Source organism: Siphateles boraxobius, unplaced genomic scaffold, assembly GCF_051911475.1.
Source record: "Siphateles boraxobius isolate OS27281-9 unplaced genomic scaffold, OSU_SipBor_1 9, whole genome shotgun sequence".
Taxonomy (NCBI): Eukaryota; Metazoa; Chordata; class Actinopteri; order Cypriniformes; family Leuciscidae; genus Siphateles; species Siphateles boraxobius.
Genome location: NW_027509219.1, coordinates 3,285,614 through 3,310,411, shown reverse-complemented (window position 1 = coordinate 3,310,411; position 24,798 = coordinate 3,285,614). Strand labels below are relative to the sequence as shown.

Sequence of the window (24,798 nt, the reverse complement as noted above, 5' to 3'; positions counted from 1 at the left end):
GTGACTATTTTTTTCAGGACCATTTAACCTTTTCAAATCATGTCCATGATATTGTGTGTGTGTGTGTGTGTGTGTGTGTGTGTGTGTGTGTGTGTGTGTGTGTGTGTGTGTGTGTGTGTGTGTGTGTGTGTGTGTGTGTGTGTGTGTGTGTGTGTGTGTGTGTGTGTGTGTGTGTGTGTGTGTGTGTGTGTGTGTGTGTGTGTGTGTGTGTGTGTGTGTGTGTGTTCACATAGCAAGTGCCAAAAACCTTTACCAAGTTTTGTACTATTCCAATGAAGTAAAAAAATCTAGAAAAAAAACAAAGATTTTCGGTCAGAAATATCCGACCAGCACCAGAGGGTTAAGCGGTTTAATATTTTTTTTCAGCAGGGTTGATTCATTATTTTTGATTGCTAAAGGTTTAAGGCCAATCTCTCTCACCAATGTTTTTGACTGCAATTTAACTCACTCAGTTGGCCGAAAAGGCTCAGATGGTGTTACTAGTGCCAGAACACACTGCAAAAAACTAGGCTGCCAGATGCTCAACATCAGCCCTACATCAGCCGACTGTCGGCTTGATGTGTAATCGAATTGAAAATGCAAATAGTTTTTATTTTGAAAACTTGACACCTCTCTCATGCAACATGTTAAGATCATGTGAAAACAATGTACCATACTGTTGTTTTATATATTTATTGTGGAGTGATGCATAAGTGAGTCAAAGGGAGAAACATTTACATCAAAACCAAATTATGAGTTTTGGTGCAAGAAACCTTGAAGTGGAACTTTTTAAAGTTTGCATTGTTTTTTTTTGTTGTTGTTTTTTTTCCTCACGGATGTAGGTCGGCTAGCACCACTCCCTCTGGTTCTCCATGTTCATCGCAGCAGAGTGTTTATCAGTCAGGGGAGGCTTCGGGACCCTCAGCTGGAGCCGCCGCATCCTGGAACCCTTTTGGCGATGACAATTTCTCCAAACTCACAGCAGAAGAGCTGCTAAACAAGGATTTTGCCAAATTGGATGGTAAAACCAATGTTTTTGTTTGAAATCAAGTACTCAAAGTCCTTTTAGCACAACATTTATTTTAGTTATTCTATACACTTTATTTAAGCAGACTTCTACAGAGAGACTCTAGTAATACTTGTGTCTGTGTTTCCAGCTAAGATGGCAGAGAGATCCTGTCCTGAAAATCTGATTTCTGGGTTGCAGTCTGTGTCTTCCAATAAAGGCTTTCTCCAGGGAGGAGGTACAGTTTGTTTATCACTCTCTCTGTCTGCCCCAGTGCTTGCTGGGAGTCTGTTAATGCTTAAGACAGAATTGCATTGCAAAATTAGTTTTTCCACTTTCAAAACAATGTGATGCCACAAATGCTGTTAACCTCTACTGATCCTGGAACTGATTCAACCAATGGGTGCTGCCATAGTTTCAGGATGGGGGATAGTCCACCACAATTTACTGCAAACTCGGGAATGGAATGCCAGTTTTTCACAATCCATGCAATTCCCAATGGATCAAGTCATTTTACATTCTACACTTTCGTCTTGAATATCCTGTTTCACCGAGAAACATGCCACGTTGCAGAAGTAAAATGGGTTGTGATTGTGGATCTTTAAAAAGGCATTGAATGTTCTTGACCTATTCTAGCCTTCCAGAAATAAAGTAACGTGCATTTGTGCATTTCACCTGCTAGCAGCCTTGTGATAAGCCTATCCTCTTCCTATTTATAGAGATTAAGACAGATAGTCACTCTTTTTCTACCTGTGTTCTTGGTAACATTGCAGACCTTTGTCAGTAATCAATTAAAGGGTAAATTCTGATCAAGATTGTTATTGGGTGATTTAAGACCTTTTAAAATGTATAGTTTCTCTTTGTAGTGATTTTTTTTGTAGTGAAACTTATTGTGAGACTTTTTTACTATTTCTCCAATTTAGGGTTAGGGATTTAGACAAACTTTGGTAAGTCCCGCCGTTTGCGCTACAGACATGAATGATATTTAAAAGATTGCAGCTTATTGAGGAGAGGTGTGTTATTTCTTTACTAAAGTGATCAGTCTTACAGCTTTCTCCTGGTTGATGATAAAACTATCAAAATCTCGTAGACTTGCATAGAAGGAGGAACCCGAGCCAAATCCAAAGACCAGAATATCATAGAGACTTGTGGCCTGGGCTCTTCTGAAATGTGTCTGTGAGTGACTGAATAGCAATGCCCTACCAACTTCTTAGAACACTCTTATCTGTCACATGGTAAGGGACTTAAAAGGTTCACCCTCCAAAAAAAGCGTATTCTGTCATCATTCTCACCCTCAAGTCTTTCCAAACCCATGAGACTTTTATTTGAAACACAAATGAAGATATTTTTAATAAAACTTGAGTGATTTCTCCAGTCCATTCCATCTAAACTTTAAAGATTCTTTATAATTTTAAAGATATACATTATAAAAGTAATCCTTATGAACTGAAAGGTTTAATCAGTCTTCTGAAGACAACCAAGATTTCATTTAGGCCTTCCAAAAACATTGATCAACACACAAATATAACTCATCAAATATGTTAAATGGAAGCTCAGATGTGCTTGCTTGATGCTTGAATTGACTTAGGATGGTCTATTTTACTGTCATTAGTGAATAGTGTAGAATAGAATAGCGCCCAGTATAACCTAAAATTGTTATTTCTTAACATTATAATAACGTTCTTATAACCAGGAAATAACGTTAATACAACGTTTATATAACAAGAGAATTGAACGTTCTAATGACGTTTGAATGATGTTCTTATAACCAAGCAAGAACGTTAATACAACGTTTATATAACGGGAGAATTGAACGTTCTTATAACGTTTTGAATAAAGTTCTTATAACCAAGAAATAACGTTAATACAACGCCTAAAAAACTGGACGTTTTGAATGTTCCTAGAACATTCAGAAATAACGTTTTTATAACTTAATGGGAAAGTTATGAAAACGTTCTTATAACCTAAAATTGTTAGCTGGGGAAGAGGAGAGATTCGCGATTGCACTGAACACGTTTTAAGTGCAGGATTTTCTGAGCGAGCCCAGAGAAAATAAACCTATTCTAACAAGAGCAATGCGCTCTCGAAATTTGACAGGAAAATAACGCCATAGTTCTGCAGCATCCATCTTCCCTGTAACGTAACACCAGAGCACTGCTGTTTACCCCATAGACAGTAAAAGAAATGGACACAGCGACCCCATTGATTTCAACGGAGAAGACTGAAGCCCGATTATTGCACTTCCTGTCTGATGGCTGAGCGACTGCGCAGGCTCAAACTGAGCTTGACGACAGTCTGACAGTTGTAAATCTTCTAGTAGCTGTGCCAAGACAAATCTGAATCACCTAATTCCTCAAAAACGTTGAAATATTTTTTCCCGTTGCTTTTATGGACTCTCTATTTATGGGCTTCTCCCTGACTTTATGCCTCTATGTCCCCCTGATTGCCTGCGAGCTTCTCCTCCTGTCTATACGGTAATTTATCTATTGTGCGACAAAGTCGCGTGGATATGACACAATCGTTAGCCTATTTTTACAATTGGCTTACAATATGGCTTATACGGTGCCATAACGTAAGATACAAGGTAATGGAGCCTTTTATACATTGTCATGTTTCTTTAGAAATAAATAATGGACAAATTAAGTCTTTGGACGCCTAAGATATAAAGTTGTTCGCTGTCAAAGTGACGCCAAAATGAATGGGAGTCAATGGAATGCTAACAGCAGGTGAAGTTCTGCTACAATGGCGGCTCCCGCGAGGCTTCAGTTTCCGGCTGATGGATTACCCCCTTGGTTTACCCATAGACAGTAAAGGGCATAGACATAATAAATACATAGACGCCCTATTGGCCGCTGGAGCATACGCCAACGGCGCCGCCATATTGCGGAGGGCATCTTTCCCATACCTCTCATTACGGGAATTGCGAAAAATGCCTGCTTCGTGTGCTGCTTGGGGCTGTACAAATCGCCACACAATTTAAAACAGGTCTCGGGAATTACCTTTCACAAACAAGACTGAAATTTTTTTTCTGGTTGTATTTGGTCATTATATATTTAGTAATAGTAGCGTACACCACGTACAAACCACTGAAATCGGTTGATAAATGTAAACGTTATTATTGTTTTTATCCAGGAAAACCGCAGCTCACCCGTTTACTTGCATTTGTTTACAGCGCAGTCTTGCCCTCAGGAAAATGGCGGACGCGTTGACGTATCGCAGCAACGTTCCAAAGCGGCCAAAAGGGCGTCTATGTATTTATTGTGTCTATGGTAAAGGATTTACCCTCGCCTCGCAGTCTCTGCTTAGAAGTGCAACATTGTAAAGAGTCTGTCTGAAACACTGTCGTACGGCACAGTGTAACGTTCATTCCGAACGTTGTGTAATTAAATACATCGGTATGGCGGTATATTAAAAATTAATATCATAACAAAAATATACACCGGTTTTCGGTATGAACCGGTATACCGCCCAGCACTAGTTCAATTTTTATAATGAAAAATAATTAAATATATACCACTCTCCACGAATATGGTACACTGTTTCATGGCCTTTTTGTGAAGCGTTCGAGTGTTACTGTTATTTAGTATTAATTTATCATTGATGTATTTGTATTTGATGTAAATTACAGGTTCTCATTCTGAATGCAATTTGTGAAAAGTGCCATGCATCTCACATTGCCATTTAACCAAAAAAGACAATTATATTTAAACAACATCTGCTACACTGTATATAATGGCACATTATTGTGCATACTTATTCTTTTAAATGATATTTTATCTTTTTGATTTTTAGTGTTAGAATTTGTATGTAAAAGAGAAGTGTGTGTGATGATTCCCAGCAGAAAGCACAGAGGGTGGATTAACGCTTGAAAGTCTTACATAAGCACAGTCTGGTAATCCTCTGAATCTGATGACACACACCAGATCATGCTGGGCACAGGCAAACCTTTTGAGAGCCGCAGGATACAAGGTCATGAAATTGGCAATCATGTGTACCGTAGCTCCATGGAGGTCTGACACACACTTTACCCAACAATAGTTAGTAGCCATATCTAGGGACCAATTGAGACCTGTAAGTAATCATCTGGGCAAAACCTTAGAAACTGCATAACAAGATGATTAAAAGCCACTCAGAATGCCCAAGAAACTATGTAGCTGTGCCCTGGCAACCGTTCACAACACCCTTGTTGAGTCTGTTTACTCAGAGGAGTGGTGTTCTCTAAGATTTGAAGACCATCCTTGATTCATTTATGTTTAAAGGTTGATGGTTTGCTCTCTGCCTTAGTGAAAGTGGGAAAGCGAGCGTACTGCTGTTCTGTGACCTGAGTTCCCCCCTTCTCTCCCCATACCCTCATCCCAAAGTCCTCCTTTCGATCATAAAGACTGTGAGTAAGACCAGAATTGTAACGAAGTGTCTGATTCTCAACTGATCCGCATGCATCTGGTCGAATGAAACCATGACAGTTGCACCATTGCAAACGTTTGCCAGTGTAACTAATAGCTTGTCTGGTAGTCGAGTACTGAACCTTCGCTCTGCTTGAGTTATAACCCTGTGAAGCCTTTGAAGTATAGATTGTCTGTCTAACACGAATAATAAGTTGGTTTTAAACTCCTGTTACTGGAACCCACTCCACAAAACTGCACATTTTGAATCTATCCCTAATCAGACAAATGAGATGTTCAAAATGTGCAGTGCTCGGGCCTTGCGCTGCACGATTATGGCCAAAGTGATAATCACGATTATTTTTTATCAATATTGAGATCACGATTAATTATCACGATTATTTGTTGATTTTAACCAAAACAAATTTTATTGTCACATAGGCTAATTATAACTGCTTTCACATCCATATTGTGCTACATTCCTGCTAATGTACAAATATGTGCATCAAAATAAAACAGGTCCTCTTATTCTCCAAAATTCAGTGCATCTCCTTAAAGAACAAATAAAAATAAATAAAACAATAAAGAAAATGTAGCAAAACTTTAACAGGGCACTATTTTACATTTTACATTGTGTAAATATATTTTAGGAAGCAAAATATAAACTTGCATTGTACCTGCATAATGGATGTGAAGAAAAACTGAAAATATAAAATCAATAAAAAACAAATACTCCATAACAGAATGTAACCCAATGAGAACATTTCAAGGCAGAATTATGGAAGTTCAATTAATGGCTAAAATTCAGAGTCATTGTTATTTGACGCTTAAGAAACTTAAAACCTGGTTGTGATACAGTGTCAGTGATTAGTTGTGAAATTTTGGAAGTATGAAAGTTTATGTGCTCAAATTATTTCTATTTATTAAACAATACTTCAAAACAAGACGTTTGTAGTACTGATTATAGGAGTCTATTAATCGAACTTCCATGCCTCTTATATAGTAATAATATATTACTATGTAGTATGTAACAATTTACTAATGCAATTTACTAATGCTCACACTCAGTCTCTCTCGCGCGCAGACACACTCGGTATCTCTCGTGCGCTGTCGCCCGCACGCAGACACACTCGCGCACTGTCGAGCGCGCTCTTGGACACTTGTCCTCTCTCGTGCTCTGTCACTCGCGTGCAGACACACTTGGGTCTCTCTCGCGCACTGTGGTTCATGGAGGCACGTGATCAGACAAAAAAAACTTTGAATTGAACGGAATGACGCATTTTAAATATCGCTCGATCGTGCGAATTTGTTCGAGGGGAGTCTAAATCCTGATTGAAATTCGATTAATCGTGCAGCCCTATTCGGGCCCCAGGAACAGGTTTGAGAACCTTTCTGCTACACGAGTCCAGTGCAGTATTTCACACAGTGTGCTCTGTTTTATACTGCATGTTCTAGCAAATGTGGTAGGCCATTTGGCTATTTCAGGCATTCAGAAAATACTACTATGCACTGTATACATGTTGCATACTGAAGAAAGGGAGCAAGTAGTATGTTATGCTGAGCATAACTACTCTCATACTCTATTGTCTATTGTCCATACTCTATTGATTATCTATGATTAATGCTTAAACAGTCTTAATAAATGTTATTTTTCCTTATAAGCAACACTTTTGACTTAACTCAGTCCTGCTCCTGGAGGGACACTGACCTGCAGAGTTTGGCGCCAACCCTCTGCAGGACATTAACTTTGCAGGACATTAACTGTGCAGGACATTAACTCTGCTGGACAATAACTCTGCTGGACAATAACTGTGTAGGACATTATCTGTGCAGGACATTAACTGTGCAGGACATTAACTCTGCAGGACATAACTGTGCAGGACATTAACTCTGCAGGACATTAACTGTGCAGGACATTAACTGTGCAGGACATTAACTGTGCAGGACATTAACTGTGCAGGACATTAACTGTGCAGGACATTAACTGTGCAGGACATTAACTGCAGGACATTAACTGTGCAGGACATTAACTGTGCAGGACATTAACTGTGCAGGACATTAACTGTGCAGGACATTAACTGCAGGACATTAACTGTGCAGGACATTAACTGTGCAGGACATTAACTGTGCAGGACATTAACTGTGCAGGACATTAACTGTGCAGGACATTAACTGTGCAGGACATTAACTGTGCAGGACATTAACTCTGCAGGACATTAACTGTGCAGGACAATAACTGTGTAGGACATTAACTCTGCAGGACATTAACTGTGCCGGACCTTAACTCTGCTGGACATTATCTCTGCAGGACATTAACTCTGCAGGACATTAACTCTGCTGGACATTAACTCTGCAGGACAATAACTCTCCTGGACATTAACTCTGCTGGATATTGTCCCTCCAGAAACAGGATTGGACACCACTGACTTAGATCTCTCCACACTGTATATTCTCCTGTCTTTAATGTTTCCTCTCTCTGCTCATAACTGAGTCTCCTCTCCTCCTCACTGTTACCTTTATCTTCTCCTCTCCTCACTTCCTTGTCTCCTTCTCGCTGTCTTCTCTCCCGATTGAATTTCTTCCTCACTCGTTCCTTTCTTTTACTTTCCTCACTCTCTTCTTTTCCTCTTCTTACTGACAATATTCTCCTCTTCTTTCTTTACTGTGATCTCTACTCCTTTCATGTCCCGTCCTCCTCACTGTCTACTCTCTTTACTATCCCCTCACTCCCCTCAATCTTTTCTTCACTGTCTCTTTTCTTCTGTCCCCTCTCCTCAATGTATCCTCCTCTCTATCTCTGTTCTCCTCTCCTCTTTGTCTCATCTCTTTCTCACTGTCTCTCTTCTCTTTGCAGTCTTTGCTGATTCTTCACCTCACTGTCTCTTCACTGTCTGCTCTCTTCTCTTTTTTTCTCCTCTCCTCTCCTCACTGTCTCGCCATTTCTCCTCATTGTTTCTTTACTCCTCTCATTTCTTGTCTCCTTACTGTCTGTTCCCCCTAAAGTCCCCTCTGCTCTCTTCTGTCTCCTCTCCTCAGTGTCTCCTCTTTTCATCTCCTTCATCACTCTCTCCTCACAGTCTCCTCTTTTCATCTCCTTCATCACTCTCTCCTTACGGTCTCCTTGCCTAACTCTCCTGACCCCTCTCCTTCTCACGATCTCTGTTATCCTCTCATCTCTTTACAGTCTCCTCTCCTTCTTTCATCTCGTATCTCATCACTATCGCTCTGCTCTTTCCTCTTTTTACATTTTCCTCTCTATTTTACTGTCCATTGTTCTCTTTGTCTTCTCTCTTCCTTTCATCTCTTCTCTACCTCACTGACCAATTTCTTCCTCTTTCCTCTCCTCATCTTTCATTCCTTTCTGTTTCTTCTTTTTCGTTCTCCTTGCTCTCTCCTCTCCTCACTGTTTCTTCTCTCTTCCCGTCTCCTCTTTGCTCATGGAGTAGAGAAGTTGATTGAGGGTTTGAAGTCTCCAGAGCCCTCTTCCTCCCTGATCCTCCCTGACCTTCCCTTGAATGACCCCTTCAGCCCTGCAGACAGTAGTCATGGTAACCAGCCGCTTGTCTGTTTATTGTTGTTTTTGTTTTTTATTGCCTACAACTGATGAATTGCCTCGCTGGCCTTCATTGGTGTTTTTATGGTGATTGTTTTCTTAGTTCAGCTCAGAGTTAACACCTGGAACTCCTGGATCGTCCTCATTTCTGACTTACTCCTTTCTGTCTATACTTATTACCACACTGCGTTTTCATCTCTTCATCTGTATAGTTGTTGTAAACGTTGTCTTCATCAGGCATCTGTATATCTTTGAATGATCTGGTTTAAGGAGTGCTGCTTCATGCATGGAGTGAATTGACATCATCAAGACCATCTCTCTCACCTTTACATTTGCTACGTAAAACGTCAAATTTGTCTCTTTTCTTTTTTTCTTTCTGCAGTTGGGACGGATTCTCTGATCCCTGGCCTGGATCCTCTACAGACTGATCCTGGGTCAGCTGCACTGCCAGGTCAGCAATTCTGTAAATATTCTCCTTTTATACAGTGGCTCACTGAAGCACTGAATCTGCTGACATTGGAAAAATCTGCAAGGTCGTTCTGGATGACATTATCACTGCCATTTGTGAACCTTCACTGTAATAAAAAAAAACCATTGTTATTACTCCAAGTTAGAGATGCGCGGATGGGCTATTATTTCATCCGCAACCGCATTACAAAACTCATCATCAGTTCGCCATCCATCCGCACCAACGTTTTTGACCAATTTTCCAGCCCGCCATCCGCCGATACAAGGCGCTGCTGATTACTGCCGCGAGACCAGAAACCGCCCACCACCCGCCCGAATTGAATTAAAATATTTATTTTCGTCACGTCATCCGCCCGATCCACGGTTTATCCGCGGAGTCCGCGGCTATAACCGCCAACCGCGCATCTAGGGTTACTTTTCTCACTGATCTGGCTGGATCAGCAGTTTGTGATTACTGTATAAAGCGTAACATTTTATAATTTTATTAAGAGTTGTTTTGGTATATTTTCTGCTCTGTTTCAGGTATCCGTCTTTGAAGTTATTAGATTTTCAGCCCAGTGTTTTCTATGTACCATGAAATAGAGCAGAATATTTGGTCCATTAGAATCCTTTATTCACTGCAGTGGTCTTAAAAAAGGGAATCAATAATAGTAAGTAGTTCAGTTCCAATGATGGAAAAAATGCTGATACTTTCTGCACAGTAACCACATGACCTCATCTGTCCTTGTTAGCAGTGAAGTAACTTGTCATCGCTTGTTGATGATAACATGTGGATGGTTTGGTTGAATGATATGTAATTAATTATTTTGGCAGCAAAAAGAATTGCACGTTGTTGGTCATGCCGGGGTGATGACCTACAGAATATTCCTTTAAAACCCTCTAAGGGCTGCGTCACCTTTCTTGACATCGCAGTCAAGTTTGGACTGTGTTGTTTTCTATTTGCATTGTGTGTAGAGCCACCTGGTGACTAAATGGCAAACTACATCCCAGTGTGTATCGAATACATTCATAGGTTATTCCCAGTGTCTTATTTTGGGCCTGTTGGTTGTGGTTGTACTGCAGCCTATGCTGTAGCACTTGTAGTTATTATTTGTTTCATTTGCATCACTGACATCATTATGGAGCCTAAAATCTATTTTGAAGCTTGATAGCATTTATTCAGTAATAGTCATTATTTTTGACAGGAATATTTTTTTTACTCTTTCAAGTGGTTTCAGGCCTCAAACATAATTTGCAGACACAAGCGTTTGGCCGCTGTACATATTTAAAGTGTACTCTTACATTACTCTGCTGGTACAAACCGTAATAATGGAATCCAGTAATAAAAGTAGACTTTGCCGTATAATGCAGAATGTCACAAAATGTGGCAAAATTTGGATGAATAAATAAGTAGGACTGAATACTTAATCAAATCACGAGACAGGCTAGTGTCTGTGAATATTAAACCTCAAAGATACTGTTATTTAAATATGAAGTGTGTATGTTCTGCTTGTCTCTGTGTGAATGAGTGGTGCGGTTTCGTCTACTACACATACTCAAGCACGTGATGCTCGTGGTGTTTTCGGCGTCTGCCGTCTCACTGTATGAGAACATGAACGCATTTACTTTATCCCCAAAGCTGCTCTGAGTCACTTCCCCAACATTTCGCCATTTCATTTGATAAAACTATCGTCGGATAAACAGAAACTCAAAGGTCTTCACTACAACCCACCAAAATAAATGTTTAAGTAACTCTGTAAATTATTACAGTATTACTATTGTACAGTAGAATGTACTATATATAGAAAAAATATTATATTGAATATCACAATTTTGTCCATGCTTTCATTTAAACATTAAACTTCTGTGCACTTTGTTTTACAAAATTGAATGGATTTTTTCTAATTTCGTTTGGTTATATTTTAAAAGATAAAATGAATAGTTAAAGTTTTATGCAGTAGTTTGATAACCACTTTTTTGATAATACATTTGGACTAAATGAGGGAACAAATGAAAAACACCTGTGATGATTGAAGGAATGTCCATGACAACAAATGAGAACCAGGAAACTGAAACAAAGGAACACAGGAACTACTGAATACAAACTAAAAGTCTATCATAATTAAACTAAAAACAAACACAACTGAATATCTGTGACATATATAAATTAGGGCTGTGAAAAGATTAATCGCTATTAATCGCATCCAAAATAAAAGTTTGTGTTTACATAATACTGTATATGTGTGTGCACTGTGTATAATTATTTTGTATTTATTTAAATACACACACATCCATGTATTAATTTAAGAAATATTTGCATGTATATACTGAATATATTTATATATAATTTATATTATAAATAAATATTTTATATATAACTAACAATTTTTTCTTAAATGTATACATGCATGTGTGTGTATTTTTATTTATATATATATTTATACAAAATAATTATACACGGTGCACACACATATTATGTAAACACAAAATTTTATTTTGGATGCGATTAATCGCATTATCTTTTCACAGCCCTAACATACATATAATAATATATATATATAAACATACATAAATTATATAAATAAATGTTTATGTTCGATTGACATCACTAGCACTAGTTCGGACACATTTTGAACACAACATCGTAGAGAATGTTGTGGGTCTCATTCACTTCTGCTGCAGAGCTTCTCTCTGATTTCTCACGCTCACCTTCTACCCATCCTCTTCATATATCTCTTACACTCTGTTTTATCTGTCCCATCTGAACCTTGTGGATGTCTTTTTGTTTGGAACTCTCTCTTTATATTTTCAATATTGTATTACTGTTGTCACTCATCCTTCTGTTCTCTGTCATTCTTTATTCTTCATGCTTGCCCTATGTCCTCCAGATTCCCTGGTTGGACATGATTATTTTTTGGATGGGCCGCTTCTCTCCCTCCCCTCCACTGGGGGTCTAATACTGGCTTCATCCCCCTCATCTCTTCCTGCACCATCTATGGACCAGTTTACCACTACTGCTTTGAGCAGTGGACAGTCCCACCAGGGTAAGAACTGTTTGCATACTCGCCTCAGTTGCATGTCGTATATGTAACAAGCCATAGATTGTAAAGTTTGATTTTTGTTTTTACAAATACCACATTTCGGGGAAAGAATTTTAAAATAATGGGGAATCATTTAAAACAAAAAGCCCCTTTGGCTTATTTGGCTTATCCCCTCATCTGGGGATAATACTAATAGCTATGCAAGTTCGACACACTGCTGCAATCCAAATTGTGTCCCAACCCAAATTTATGCTCTTCTGTCTCTTTCTGAGGCATTCCTGTTGCTCAAAACAAGGCACTAGCCAGCAACATCAAGGTCAAAGGTTGGATTCGATGGGTTCAGTTCTCAGGGAATGCATGAAATGGTCAAATTTAAATGCCTAAAGCCTTTGAATAAAAAGGCATCAGCCAAATGCATAAATGCAAACACATTGAGGTACTTCAAGTATGGTAAGTTTTCTCTGTCAGTTCAACTACTGTCATAAACTTAATGATATTTACAACTTTTTGTCTCCACAACTTTTTTCAACACTGATATTAATAAAAAATGGTTTCTTTAGCAGCAAATCAGCATATTTGAATTATTTCTAAAGGATCATGAGACACTGAAAACTGGATAAGTTTTACCAACACATGAATAAATTAAACTTTAAATATTTTAAAATAGAAATTGGTTATTTAATTGTAATAATATTGCAATGTATAGTCAGTGGAGTGTGATTTTGGACCAATGAGATTCGCAATTGGTGGAGCTTCCCAATGAAACGCAGCCAGAATAGAAATCAATTTGAATCAGCCTGTGATAAAAGGTTTTTGTTTTTGCTGAGCAAATAAACAAAATTGCCCTAAACTGCCAGCTAAAATGATGAAGATTTGTGCTCAGAATAGGCCTTGACTAATTAAAGGTAGGGAAGGCAATTTTCGGAGAGGCTAGCATAGCGAGCTAGCTTTGAAAGCATAAGATCCCATTCTCCCTTCAGAGCATCTCCAAAGCCACCCCTCCTTCAAAACACATGAACACTTGAGACGGCGTTAAACTGTCTCATAGCACGTAACATTACAATAATAATGAACAGATACAACTTAAAGATCCCTGACTTGTACAATCTGACTGCTGCAGATTCATTTCAGCGTTGATAGTGTTGCCATTGAAATGCATCAGTTCAAGTCACGAACTGCTCCGATTATAACGTCACGGTTTTCCATCTCTTCCAAATTACTATGGCGTGTACGCAGCTTAAGCTTGTTGTTTTGGTTGACTAGGAACTGTAAAAGGCGTCTGCTGTTTCGGTTGCGGTGCTCATGACTGACGTCTGTCTAACTCTGCATTGCATGAAACGCACTGATGATGTGTGATGTCTGCGCGAACAGGTGCGCGGAGGTATGGAAATACATACGTTGACAGGCAGGTAGGACATTGTATCATTCAGGGATGGGATTTTTCCGGATTAATCCGGAATTCCGGATTTTTCGACCTGAAAATGTGACCTATGTGAATCATGCAGATCTTTAAAAAAATAAAAGGCGGGGGTCAATAGCTGTCGGAGTGAAAAGGAGAGGATATGAGGACATAACAGGCTGACTTGCGTACAGATTTTTTCCTTCCTTTCCAAGTATCAACAAGGATGTATTTGCGTTCAGCTTGTTCACCTGCTCAATTTCGTACCTCAGTCGCTCTCGCGCTACAGTGGTATCGTTGTCAGTTGACAAGAACATCGCCGTTAGGCCACCAGTAGGGCTGGGCGATATATCGATATAAAAAATATAACGATATATTTTTAAATGTGATATGGAATTAGACCATATCGCATAATAGTTAAAATTTGCGCTATGATCCTTGCTCCAAGCAAGCTGCTGACTGCTTTTGTAGAAATATGCATATCGTGCATTGTTGAGCATACAACGCGACAAATAGTCACATCAAATATAAACGCAGAGGAACGGGACACATCAGTTCAATGAGTTCACAAAAGTGCATTATTTGCATGTGCTTTAAAGCCTTGCCAGTTAAACATGTCATTCACTGCTGATGCGCTGTTCTAACATGCGCTTTACTGAGCGCGAACACCCGACGCGCACATGCACTAAAAGCCTGTCTAACAGCGCCTGGTTACTGGACTAAGTTATCTTTCGAGTCTCTCAGTATGTTTTCCTGCTTTTTAGTCCTTAGCCAACCACATGCTTGATCATTGCCTTTGAAACGAGGGCAATGATTGGACAAACATTGAATGGTCCTATGCCTTCCACAGACGATGTGTATATACAGTATAAATACATTTAGACCACTCAACTTAGTGATTACTATCAGGAGGTGAAGAGACTTTCAACCTGCATAACAAAAACATTTCTGGAACAAATTGCTTACCCTGCCTTTAAGCACTTAAAGCACTATTTTTCTTGAATTCTTTTTGCTTATAAAGGACAATGTCTTGCATTAACTACCTGTTCTTGCTTATCTATAATCTCTCCATTCCCCCTCCCCCCATCCCTCTCTAACACACTTCCTAATCTTTCTTTTTTGTTTCCTCTCCATCGGTCTGCTGTGGCACTAACCTCTTCCTGCAGCCTCTCCCCTCTCAAGCTTCCAGTCCTCTGAGACTGGGGACCAATGCTCCGATAACCAGTTTGACCCAATTCCAGTGCTTATCTCCAAAAGCTCCAGCCAAGGTAAGGGAGTTTGGATATCAGCAAAAGATTGTGGAAGAGAGCCATGCTTTATTTACTGCATCTAATTCACACTGAAGTGTAGGTATATGTTTGCAAACTTTTTGAGTGATCAAAGTGAAAGTGGTAGTGTAGCGTTAGATTGTTCTGAGATACCGGTGTTTTTGACGTTGTTGAACAATTGTTTAAGTATAAGCTGATTGACCGCACTTTGAATAATGCAAAAGAATAAGAAATACTCCTTGGACACATGCTTAAATTTCTTAAGCACGAGTGTCCTCACCCTGTTGCAGTCATTTTTAAATGGGTGAATCATACAAAAACATGTCACTGTCATATTTCAATAAAAAATCAAAAGGCATTGGGACATTCGCAATACCTTTATATCTTAATATAATTCCTTTATGAGATTTTCCCCATTATTGTCAGTGGTTATTCTCATTAAAAATAAACAAATAAACATTAAATTAGACTAATTTAATATACAATAAAAAAAATACAATAAATTATATTTATTGTGTATACACCACCATTCACTACTTTGGGGTCAATATTTTTTTCGAGAAATAGTAATACTTTTATTCAGCAAGGATGCATTAAATAGTTCAAAAGTGACAGTAAAGACATTTATAGTGTTCTATTTTTATTCATTAAAAATCCTGAAAAAATGTGTATCAGGTTTTCACAAAAATAGTAGGCAGCACAACTGTTTTCTAGATTGATAAGAAATGTTTCTTGAGCAGCAGATCAGCATATTAGAATGATTTCTGAAGGATCATGTGACACTGAAGACTGGAGTAATGATGCTGAAAATTCAGCTTTGATCACAGGGATAAAACTACATTTTAAAATACATTAAAATAAATAAATAAAACATTTTTATTTTGTAATATTTCAAATAAAACATTAAAAATTAAGATTTTCTAAAAAATAAAATAAATAAAAATAATAAAAAAACGTATTGACCCCAATATATATATTCCTAAAATTGGCTTAATTTTCTTAATGCAAAATATAATTGATATTACATTTCTTTTAGTTTTGTGGTGAAATTGGACATGGCTTTTATGATATCCAAGTATGTGGTTGTCATGTCCAAAATAAATAATATATTAAATCTAAAATGTAAACTATGACCGTAAAGTAGCATTACAGCAAAACATACTGTAATTCTCCAAGACTTTAGACTTTGGTTTCTCTTTATTTTGATGGTCCCCTTTAGACATTCTGCTGACTAAAAGTTTTGTTGCAACTACATGCATGTCAACTAACTCTCATTAGAGTATTAGTAGAGTATAAGTAGAGTATTTGTACACTGTTAGGATTTGTAGAATAAGTTGACATGCACTTGCAATGTTACTTATAGTCTGTAGAACGTCTGTTGGGGAGCATCAAAATAAAGTTTTAGCAGATATTAAGCACACAGTCTACTAATACTGTAATGAGAGTTAGTTAACATGTAGGTGCAACGTTACTTATAGTTAGTAGAATATCAAAAGGGGACCATAAAAACAAAGTATTATCTTGGCTTTTGGGGGTTTTGTTTTACTTTCTAGCCATTCTCTTTAAAATATTTCACTTCGATTCCGATCTGTTATCTTTTAGCGTTTTATACTTTCTCTTTCCTGCTATTCATCTGGTTTTTGCTTTTTCTCTTTCCTCCTTTCTTTTCTCACCCCTCATTCTTCACTCACCCTCCGTCAACGTCTTATCTTCTTTTCATCCTCATTCTTTCTCACACTTCTCATTCCTCACATCCTTCTCTCTCTCTCTCTCTCTCTCTCTCTCTCTCTCTCTCTCTCTCTCTCTCTCTCTCTCTCTCTCTCTCTCTCTCTCTCTCTCTCTCTCTCCCCCCCCTCACTCTTTCTCTTTTCCTCTTTCCGGCATTGTTCTAGGTGGTCATTCTCGCAGCAACAGTGGCAGTTCTGAGACCAGTCTGCCCTCACTGGCACGCTCTCTTCTGCTGGTGGACCAACTCATCGACTTATAGAGGAAGCAGAAAGAGAGGCAGATGAATAGAGAGAGAGGGAGAGGGCAGTGTGCAATTCTTAAACAATATAGCGAGAGTATAGAAACCTCAACCTTAAGAAATCCCATAAACCTTGTGCACATTTTCCTTTGGCATTCTTTTCACATTTGCTCTTTGTCTCTCTTCTGCTGATCCATAAACATTCTCATGACTCTATCATTGATTTATGCTTCATTCTTCAGGATGATAAAACATGATGCTTTCTTTCAACTCCCAAAACATACATCTCAATCATAACAAACCAAAAGTCAAAATTTGAACATTTTGTTTACATAAAAAAAAAAATTGTATTTGGATAGGGTTCTTTATAGAAATGATGAAATGGCCATCTGTCATGTGAAGTAAAAATTGAACAGAAGGAAACTTTTTTTTAATTCAAACAGAATTTGAATTAATTCATTGGGATTTGGTTGGCTTGTTAAACTTTAGCCTGCCAACTTCCTAGCAACCACCCAGAAAACCCCAACAACCGCTAACTTAGTAACTTGCTAAAACTCACAATCCAACACTTTGACAGTCTGGAAACCATCGACAACACCTTAGTATTGTGATGAGGATGTTCGTCTGGTCAAGCACCTCTAGATTTTCGTTGCTGTCGGGCAGAAACCTCTTATTCATATTTTTCCAAAAACGGTACTTTTCAAAAAATGGCAAAAAAACTCTTTTTTTAATAATATATATTGTAGCATTATATATGGTCAGACACCTGCATGTGTTATGTTCAGTGACTTTTAACTTTTTGGCTCACCAGCCATGGTGGTTAGTGGTTTGCCAAAGTTAATAGCCACTCAGCATGGGGAAAAACTGCCATATAGATATTTTTAATATTATCTCATAACTTGGCAGCAGGAATATTAGGCTGCTGTCACTTTATGACCTGACGCACATATCTATTACCCATGTGTTTTCTTTCTCAACTGTTTACATTCACTTAAAACGTTATAAAGTTTACTGTGGCTATGCGGGCGTACAGTCATGTGGCTAAAATCTCATGTTATAACAGATAAAGTACTACACACAAGCTATTTTATACAGTATTGGCTATAACTCGACGATAAATGCTGGACTAAGACACTCTTCTCCGATTCTCAAATGCATGAATCATTTGCCCTTATGCATATATAAAATGCTGTACTTATTCAAAGCAAACAACCAGTTCTTTATTTACCCTTGCATTGCAAACAAGCAGAGCCGGTCCAAAATGTGTGCGGATGGAGTTATGAGTTTGAGGATCCAATGCATTAAGAGGTTTAGTCACAAGCTGCTCTTAATACTTTTCATTGGATACCCACAGATCGACATAAAGGATAAAAATAAAAATGACTAAATATACAAGGTTTCCGCCCGACTGTGACGATCCAGAGAAAAGTTTACATTTTATTAAAGAATTATAAAAGCGATCATTTATCTTTAGAATAATGTGAACGGTTGAATCATGCAGAACTACAACGGGGACATTTTGATTCCTCTGATTATTCATGTGGTCAGCCCACCAATGATTCTAGATACTGGAGCATATAATGCAGTGGCAGACAGACAATACAAAAGAAACGAAAGCAAGTAAGGGGTTAGCTTTTAACGTCTCAAAAGGATGATGTTGCAGAAATAATTAGACAAAACTAAAGCTAGGACTAAGACAAATTTTAAGAAATTGAGCCATTACGGGCAGAAGCATACTCTACATAAGTATACAAACATAGACATGAATGCTTGGCCACCCTATACACTCCGCTACAACATGCTAGCAATGAAATATTTTTGTTGAAAACCTTCCTAATGCATTCAAAATCAACATACGGCTTTGCAGTCAGAGGTCAGCTTTGACTTGCTGCAACTTCAACTAAAACCATATTATACCGTATTTAGCAACATGTGAATGTCTAAAGATTTAAATGTTGTTAAAGTTACTGTGTTTTAACGTTACATTAACCTCCAAATTACATTAATTTAGTTAATTAAAAAAATAGAAATTCTTTGAAATGTCAAATTATGTATTCCAGCTAAACTAGTGTTATACAAACAATATTTTAATATTTGAGAAGTTTTATTAGTAACGCTTTACAATAAGGTTTCATTAGTGAACTACTGAACAATTAGTCCACAGCATTTATTAATCTTAGTTAATGTTTATTTCACCATTTACTAATACATAATTAAAATTAAAAGTTTAACGTTAGTTAATGCAGTGTGAACTAACGTGAACAAACAATCAACGACTATATTTGTATTAACTAACATCAACAAAGAATAATAAATACTGTAACAAATGTATTGCTCGTTGTTAATACGTTAACTATATTAACTATAGTTAATACAAATAACTAAGACCTTATTGTAAAGTGTTACCGTTTTATTTGAATATATCATTATATGATATTTATATGAACATATAAAATTAGAATTACTAGTATCAATACTACTACAACTAGTATTGATTTTGTGGAAACCATGATATATGTTTTCAGGATTCTTTGGTGAATAGAAACTTCAGAGAACAGCATTTATTGGGAATTAATGGGAATCTTTACTGAAACTTGATCAAGTAAATGGATCCTTACTAAATTAAAGTATTAGTTTCTTTAAAAAGAAGAAATAATTCTGACCCCAACTTTTGAATGGTAGTGTAGAACATGCTAACAACATGCTAGCAATGCCTATCACGTTTGAAGTCTAACATTAGCAAGTGTTCAGGTGGAAACAAACCATAGTCCTCAAAAAGGTGATAGTTACCTTAAAATGTCTGTGCCATTAAAACAGAAATGGAGCTTAAGTAGCTAGAACTGTTAGCGTTCACATACTTCTGCAGAGTATGTTTTGGCCCTTTGAAGTTGCATTTAAAGTTTTCCCTTCAGTGTTTACATTAGATTTAGATTATCCTGCAAAGTTCTAGACAGATCAACATCACAGATGATGTAATTGAACACTCGTCCTATTTTAACAGAGGCGTTTCCCTTTGCAGTTGTTATAATCTGTCACAGTATTAATCATCTTGGATTTCTTTCCTCTGTGATGTTCTTTGATCCCATCATTTATTTTTTTTCTGTCATTCTATCTCATCTCCTTCATTTTCGTCTCTCTTTTTCATTCATACCCCATGCTTCTTTTTCTTTGCTTTTTGCTATATCTGACATATGTGGAAAACTTCTTATGCCCTGTACTACCCCTATAGTGTAATTTGAATTTATAGAATTTCGACCCAGTTACGCATTGTCCCCTTTAAAGACACATAAAGGATAAATGAAAAGGAAACCTACATGAGGGTAAATTAGGCCGTGATGGTATAGGATGAATGTAAAAACTGTATTATTCTCAAGATAACTATTATAAGATAAAGATTATTTATCTGTATATTAGAGCACAAAGCTGTAAAATGAGCTTTTCTGTCATTTGAATTCTCTTTTGTCACATTTTGCCTGTTGTGGATAAACTTGAACATAGCGACTATCTGTGGTTCTGAAGAAACTCAGTGTTCAGCAACATTTCATCCATCAAGCTCTAAATGATAAATGTAAATATAAGCTGTTCCAAAACCTCATGAGCTGTGCCTGTGGGCAGCTTTTTATTTTTATGCATTACCTTCTCAAATAACCTCCATTTTGAATCTTAATCTCTTAAATTTTCAGTGAGACAGATATGTGTTTATTTTCTAATTTAACTGAGTAAATGTGTTTGGACTGAGCCTATGACGGTCTGCTCCTCCTGAGGTTTTGTCTGCCATGTGACATTTACCAGAAATTAGAGATTCAAGTAGGACGCACAGTGTTTCATCCAGTTACATCCGGAAAATGTAAAAATCTAACCTAAACAAGTAATAGTGCTTTTCAACAAGCAATTCTGAAATTGATGGGGTTCTCAGTCATGAAAAACCTGGAGATTTTAAAGTTGTGTTTTCTGGGCCTGGAAAAGTAATGTATATTACAACAGTATCAAACTGAATCAAACTCATTTTTTAAAATCCTAATCACAAACAACTTGGAATGCCATGGAAAAATGATGGAAATTCATTGGTCAACAGTGTGGGAACCCTTCATCTAAGGCTAAGCAGGTCTTTCACTCTTAAAAATAAAAGTTCGCTATTGGCACTTATATAGATCCATGAAGAACCTTTAACATCGATAGAACCTTTTCATTGCTCGAAAGGTTCTCTATAAAGGAAAAGCGCTCTTTAGGTTTTTAGGGTGTGTTCACACTTGCCATGTTTGGTTGGATTGAAACGAACCCTGGTGCGATTGCTCTGTTAGTGCGGTTCATTTGAATAAGTGTGAGCGCTGCCATCTGAACCCTTATGACACCAAACAAGCGGACCAAGACCGCTGAAAAGATGGGTCTCGATCCGCTTCCAAAAGAACTAAATATCGAATGAAATATGAACGCAACACGCAACAGACATGTAAATAAACCAAAAACAGGACATGATGTCAGAAGATGCGACCCTAAAAGCATCAATCATACCTGTTTTTTCTCGTCATAGTTGTGATGTTGCCAATCATAGTTCGGTACAGGCCTCAGAACCGCAGCAGATCTTGATTTGTTTGTGTGACGGAGGGATTTCTGACGCTGTTTTCACCACTTTACACATTTAATAAGCTCTTCACAAGTTCTCAGCTGGTCAAAATACCATCATACGTAGGCCACTCGCATACAACGAGAGCATTTAGCCCAGCACACAGCATTGTTTTGGATGTTTTGTAAGTTCTGTCGTGAACTATATGCCATAAAAGCCGGCCAATCAGGTTGTGAACAGATCCCTATGTCTTTAGATTCGGTATCTTTAGGTTCACTGTTAAAATGCCAATGTGAACGCTAAGCAGACCTGGACTAAAACATTTTTTTTTTGGTCTGGACCAAAAGAACCAAGGGAACCAAACTACAAGTGTGAACACGTATATGACATATAACAATAGGACGAACATATAACAAATGTTCTACACACCAATTTTATGTTGGCTCAATGAAAAGTTATTTGGGGAATCCTAAATTGTTGCTCCATGGCGTCACAAACCCTCTTTTGGAACCTTTATTTTTTAGAGTGATATAAATCTGATAGTAATACAAATTGAGACATAAGGAAATTACTTAATTACTGAAATTAAATAAATACTTATTTACTTCCAGATGTACTCAAAATTCACAAAGTTGACAACAGAAATTGCTTCTTATCATTCGTTAACTTTTCAGCAACTTTTCATGTCATTACCTCAGAATGGTCAAATATTGGCCTATATATCGATCTATCACTATCCTAAAGCTGACGTCACATCGGTGTCCAGGCAGCACGTATCAGACATGCCGACACCGACTTCAATCTCCACAAAGTCACATTTTACCGACACATATCAAACATTAAACAGAGCTCAATGTACGAAAACATGTCTGTATGTATATGTATGATGTTTAAATTTTCTTAATTAGATGTGCGGAAGCAGTAACAATACACTATTATTTCTTTTGAGATGTAAACATTATAGTGTACTTAAGTGTTTTTTGGTTAAATGCCAAGAGCATTGTTTTATTTTGAGTGATTGTTTTGTCCAAAGCTTGTGCAAATGTTGCATCGGTAGAACATTGTTGTGTAATATTCAACCCGATCTCATGAGAATACGTAACTATTTTACAAGGTGGCGGTTTCGTTTGATTCATATGGAATCATGTGATTTTTAGAAAAATTGAAAACAAGCATGAAGGCCGTCCCTTAATCCCACTTTTAAACGTAACCATCATTGGGACGTAAGCATATCGTACAAAGCCTACGAATGAGATTTGTATGAATTCTACCGATTTAGCCAAAAGGTAAAATGGTCACAAATTACCATGAGAGTGTGTTGGCAATTATGTTTATGTGAAGGTTTAGCTTCTCGTTTCTTTTTCCTACCTTTGCTTGTTTTAATGTGGCTGACCTATGCAATCTGACTGTAGTGCTCATATTAGATCTTAGATGTGCACCTGGCGGTGTGGCTAAGTAGTCTGACGTTGAAGTCTTTGTTGTGTTGTAGCGTGCATCACAGCCCATGTCAGGAGAATATAATGACAACAACAAAAAAGTCTTATCTCTACTGGAATGCCATCATGTTATCCTTTTTTCCTCATGTTATCGAGCGCCGTATTCCTTCTGTTTTTATGCAACAATGGAAATTCTGAAAAGGAGGATATTAAATAAAAGTGTCAATGGGAACAGATAGTTGTGTCTTAGTCTTTGTTAATGGAGATCAGAAACATGTTGTACTTGGTCAAATCACGTTCTGCATTAATGGACTCCTGCATTATGGCTTGGACGAATTACATGATGGCAGTTTAGAGGAGACATCCGTCTATCCCTCACCGGGCTTTATTAATTAGCTGAATTCTGACTTAATTCAATCCATAAATTACATCACTTTTCTTTCAATCTTTTCTTTTCTTGGCCAGATTTAAACGTTGGTATGTGTGATATGTGACAGCCCACACTCTTAACACTACATGGGTCATTCCTGTTCTGCACCCTTTGAACTGATGAATGTGCCCATGTTGCTATTTAAATGAATCCTTGGGTACTTTGTCCTTATTTCTTTATTTCTGTCCTATTAAATGTAGCCATTGCTCAGTGAGGGATTGACAGTTAGCTTACATGCGCATACCAACGTGTATATTTCGCATCCCACCTCATCAGTGGGTCATATATACTGTGTGTGTGTCTGTGTCTGTGTCTGTCTGTGTGTGTGTGTGTGTGCTATTGTACATATATTCAAACAAAAGCACATTTTACACAGATAATCAACACTGTCAATGCCTCTGCAGTGTGTTAGGATGTAAGCACTAATATTTTAACTAAATCTTAGTGTGCACTGCTGTATTAATCCTGAGTTTAATGCCAACCATTTACTTCATCCTGAAGGTAAGACTTACATCATGTGTCTTCTCTGATCTCAGTTCAGCCATTGTGTTTTTTGTAACCTACTTGTTTCCATCGCTCTCAATAATGGAATTTAGTTTATTCATTTTATAACTTCAGCACTGGTGAGTGATGGGTTATTCACCCAAAAACTCTGAAAATTCTGTCATTAATTACCTGTAAGACCTTTGTTCATCATCAGAACACAAATTAAGATATTTTTTATAAAATCCGAGAGCTTTCTGACCCCGTATAGGCAGCAGCGTCATTGCAACTTTCAAGGCCCAGAAAGGTAGTAAAGACATCGTTAAAATAGTCCATGTGACTACAGTGGTTCAACCTTAATTTTATGAAGCGACGAGAATACTTTTTGTTCGCAAACAAAAATAACGACTTTATACAGCAATTCTTCTCTATCATGCAAGTCTCTGACGCTGTTCACGTGAGCACCATGATACATGCGTTGTTGACACAGGATCCGGCCAATACTGAGCCGGCGTTCTGACGTAGAACCCGGAAGCGCTGCACTGTGTCTACATGTGAACATCGTCAGAGACTGACATGGAAAATAATAAATTGTTGAATAAAGTTGTTATTTTTGTCTCTTTTTTTTGCACACAAAATATTCTCGTCTCTTCATAACATTAAAGGGTTAGTTCACCCAAAAATTTAAATTAAGTCATTAATTACTCACCCCCATGCTGTACCAACCCCGTAAGACCTTCGTTCATCTTCGGAACACAAATGAAGATATTTTTGATTAAATCTGAGAGGTGGATCACTGCTACATAGGCTGCCAGAGGGAATGAAACTTGACGGCCCAGAAAGT

The 24,798-nt window shown here is 37.7% G+C and overlaps 1 protein-coding gene across 13 annotated transcripts in view; it reads left to right on the top strand.

The window, feature by feature from the left end:
* aak1a (AP2 associated kinase 1a) overlaps positions 1 to 24,798 on the top strand; it is a 76,129-nt gene that overhangs the window by 46,164 nt on the left and 5,167 nt on the right. For 3 of the 13 annotated variants that reach the window (XM_077223768.1, XM_077223761.1, XM_077223760.1), the window contains 5 exons: positions 822 to 1,000; positions 1,137 to 1,223; positions 9,303 to 9,371; positions 12,256 to 12,411; positions 14,974 to 15,075. In XM_077223768.1, the coding sequence (XP_077079883.1) occupies positions 822 to 1,000; positions 1,137 to 1,223; positions 9,303 to 9,371; positions 12,256 to 12,411; positions 14,974 to 15,075 (593 nt within the window). Of the gene's footprint in view, positions 1 to 821; positions 1,001 to 1,136; positions 1,224 to 9,302; positions 9,372 to 12,255; positions 12,412 to 14,973; positions 15,076 to 16,967; positions 23,278 to 24,798 lie in introns of those variants that run through there. The other 10 variants (XM_077223769.1, XM_077223763.1, XM_077223762.1 and 7 more) reach the window with 5 other exon arrangements.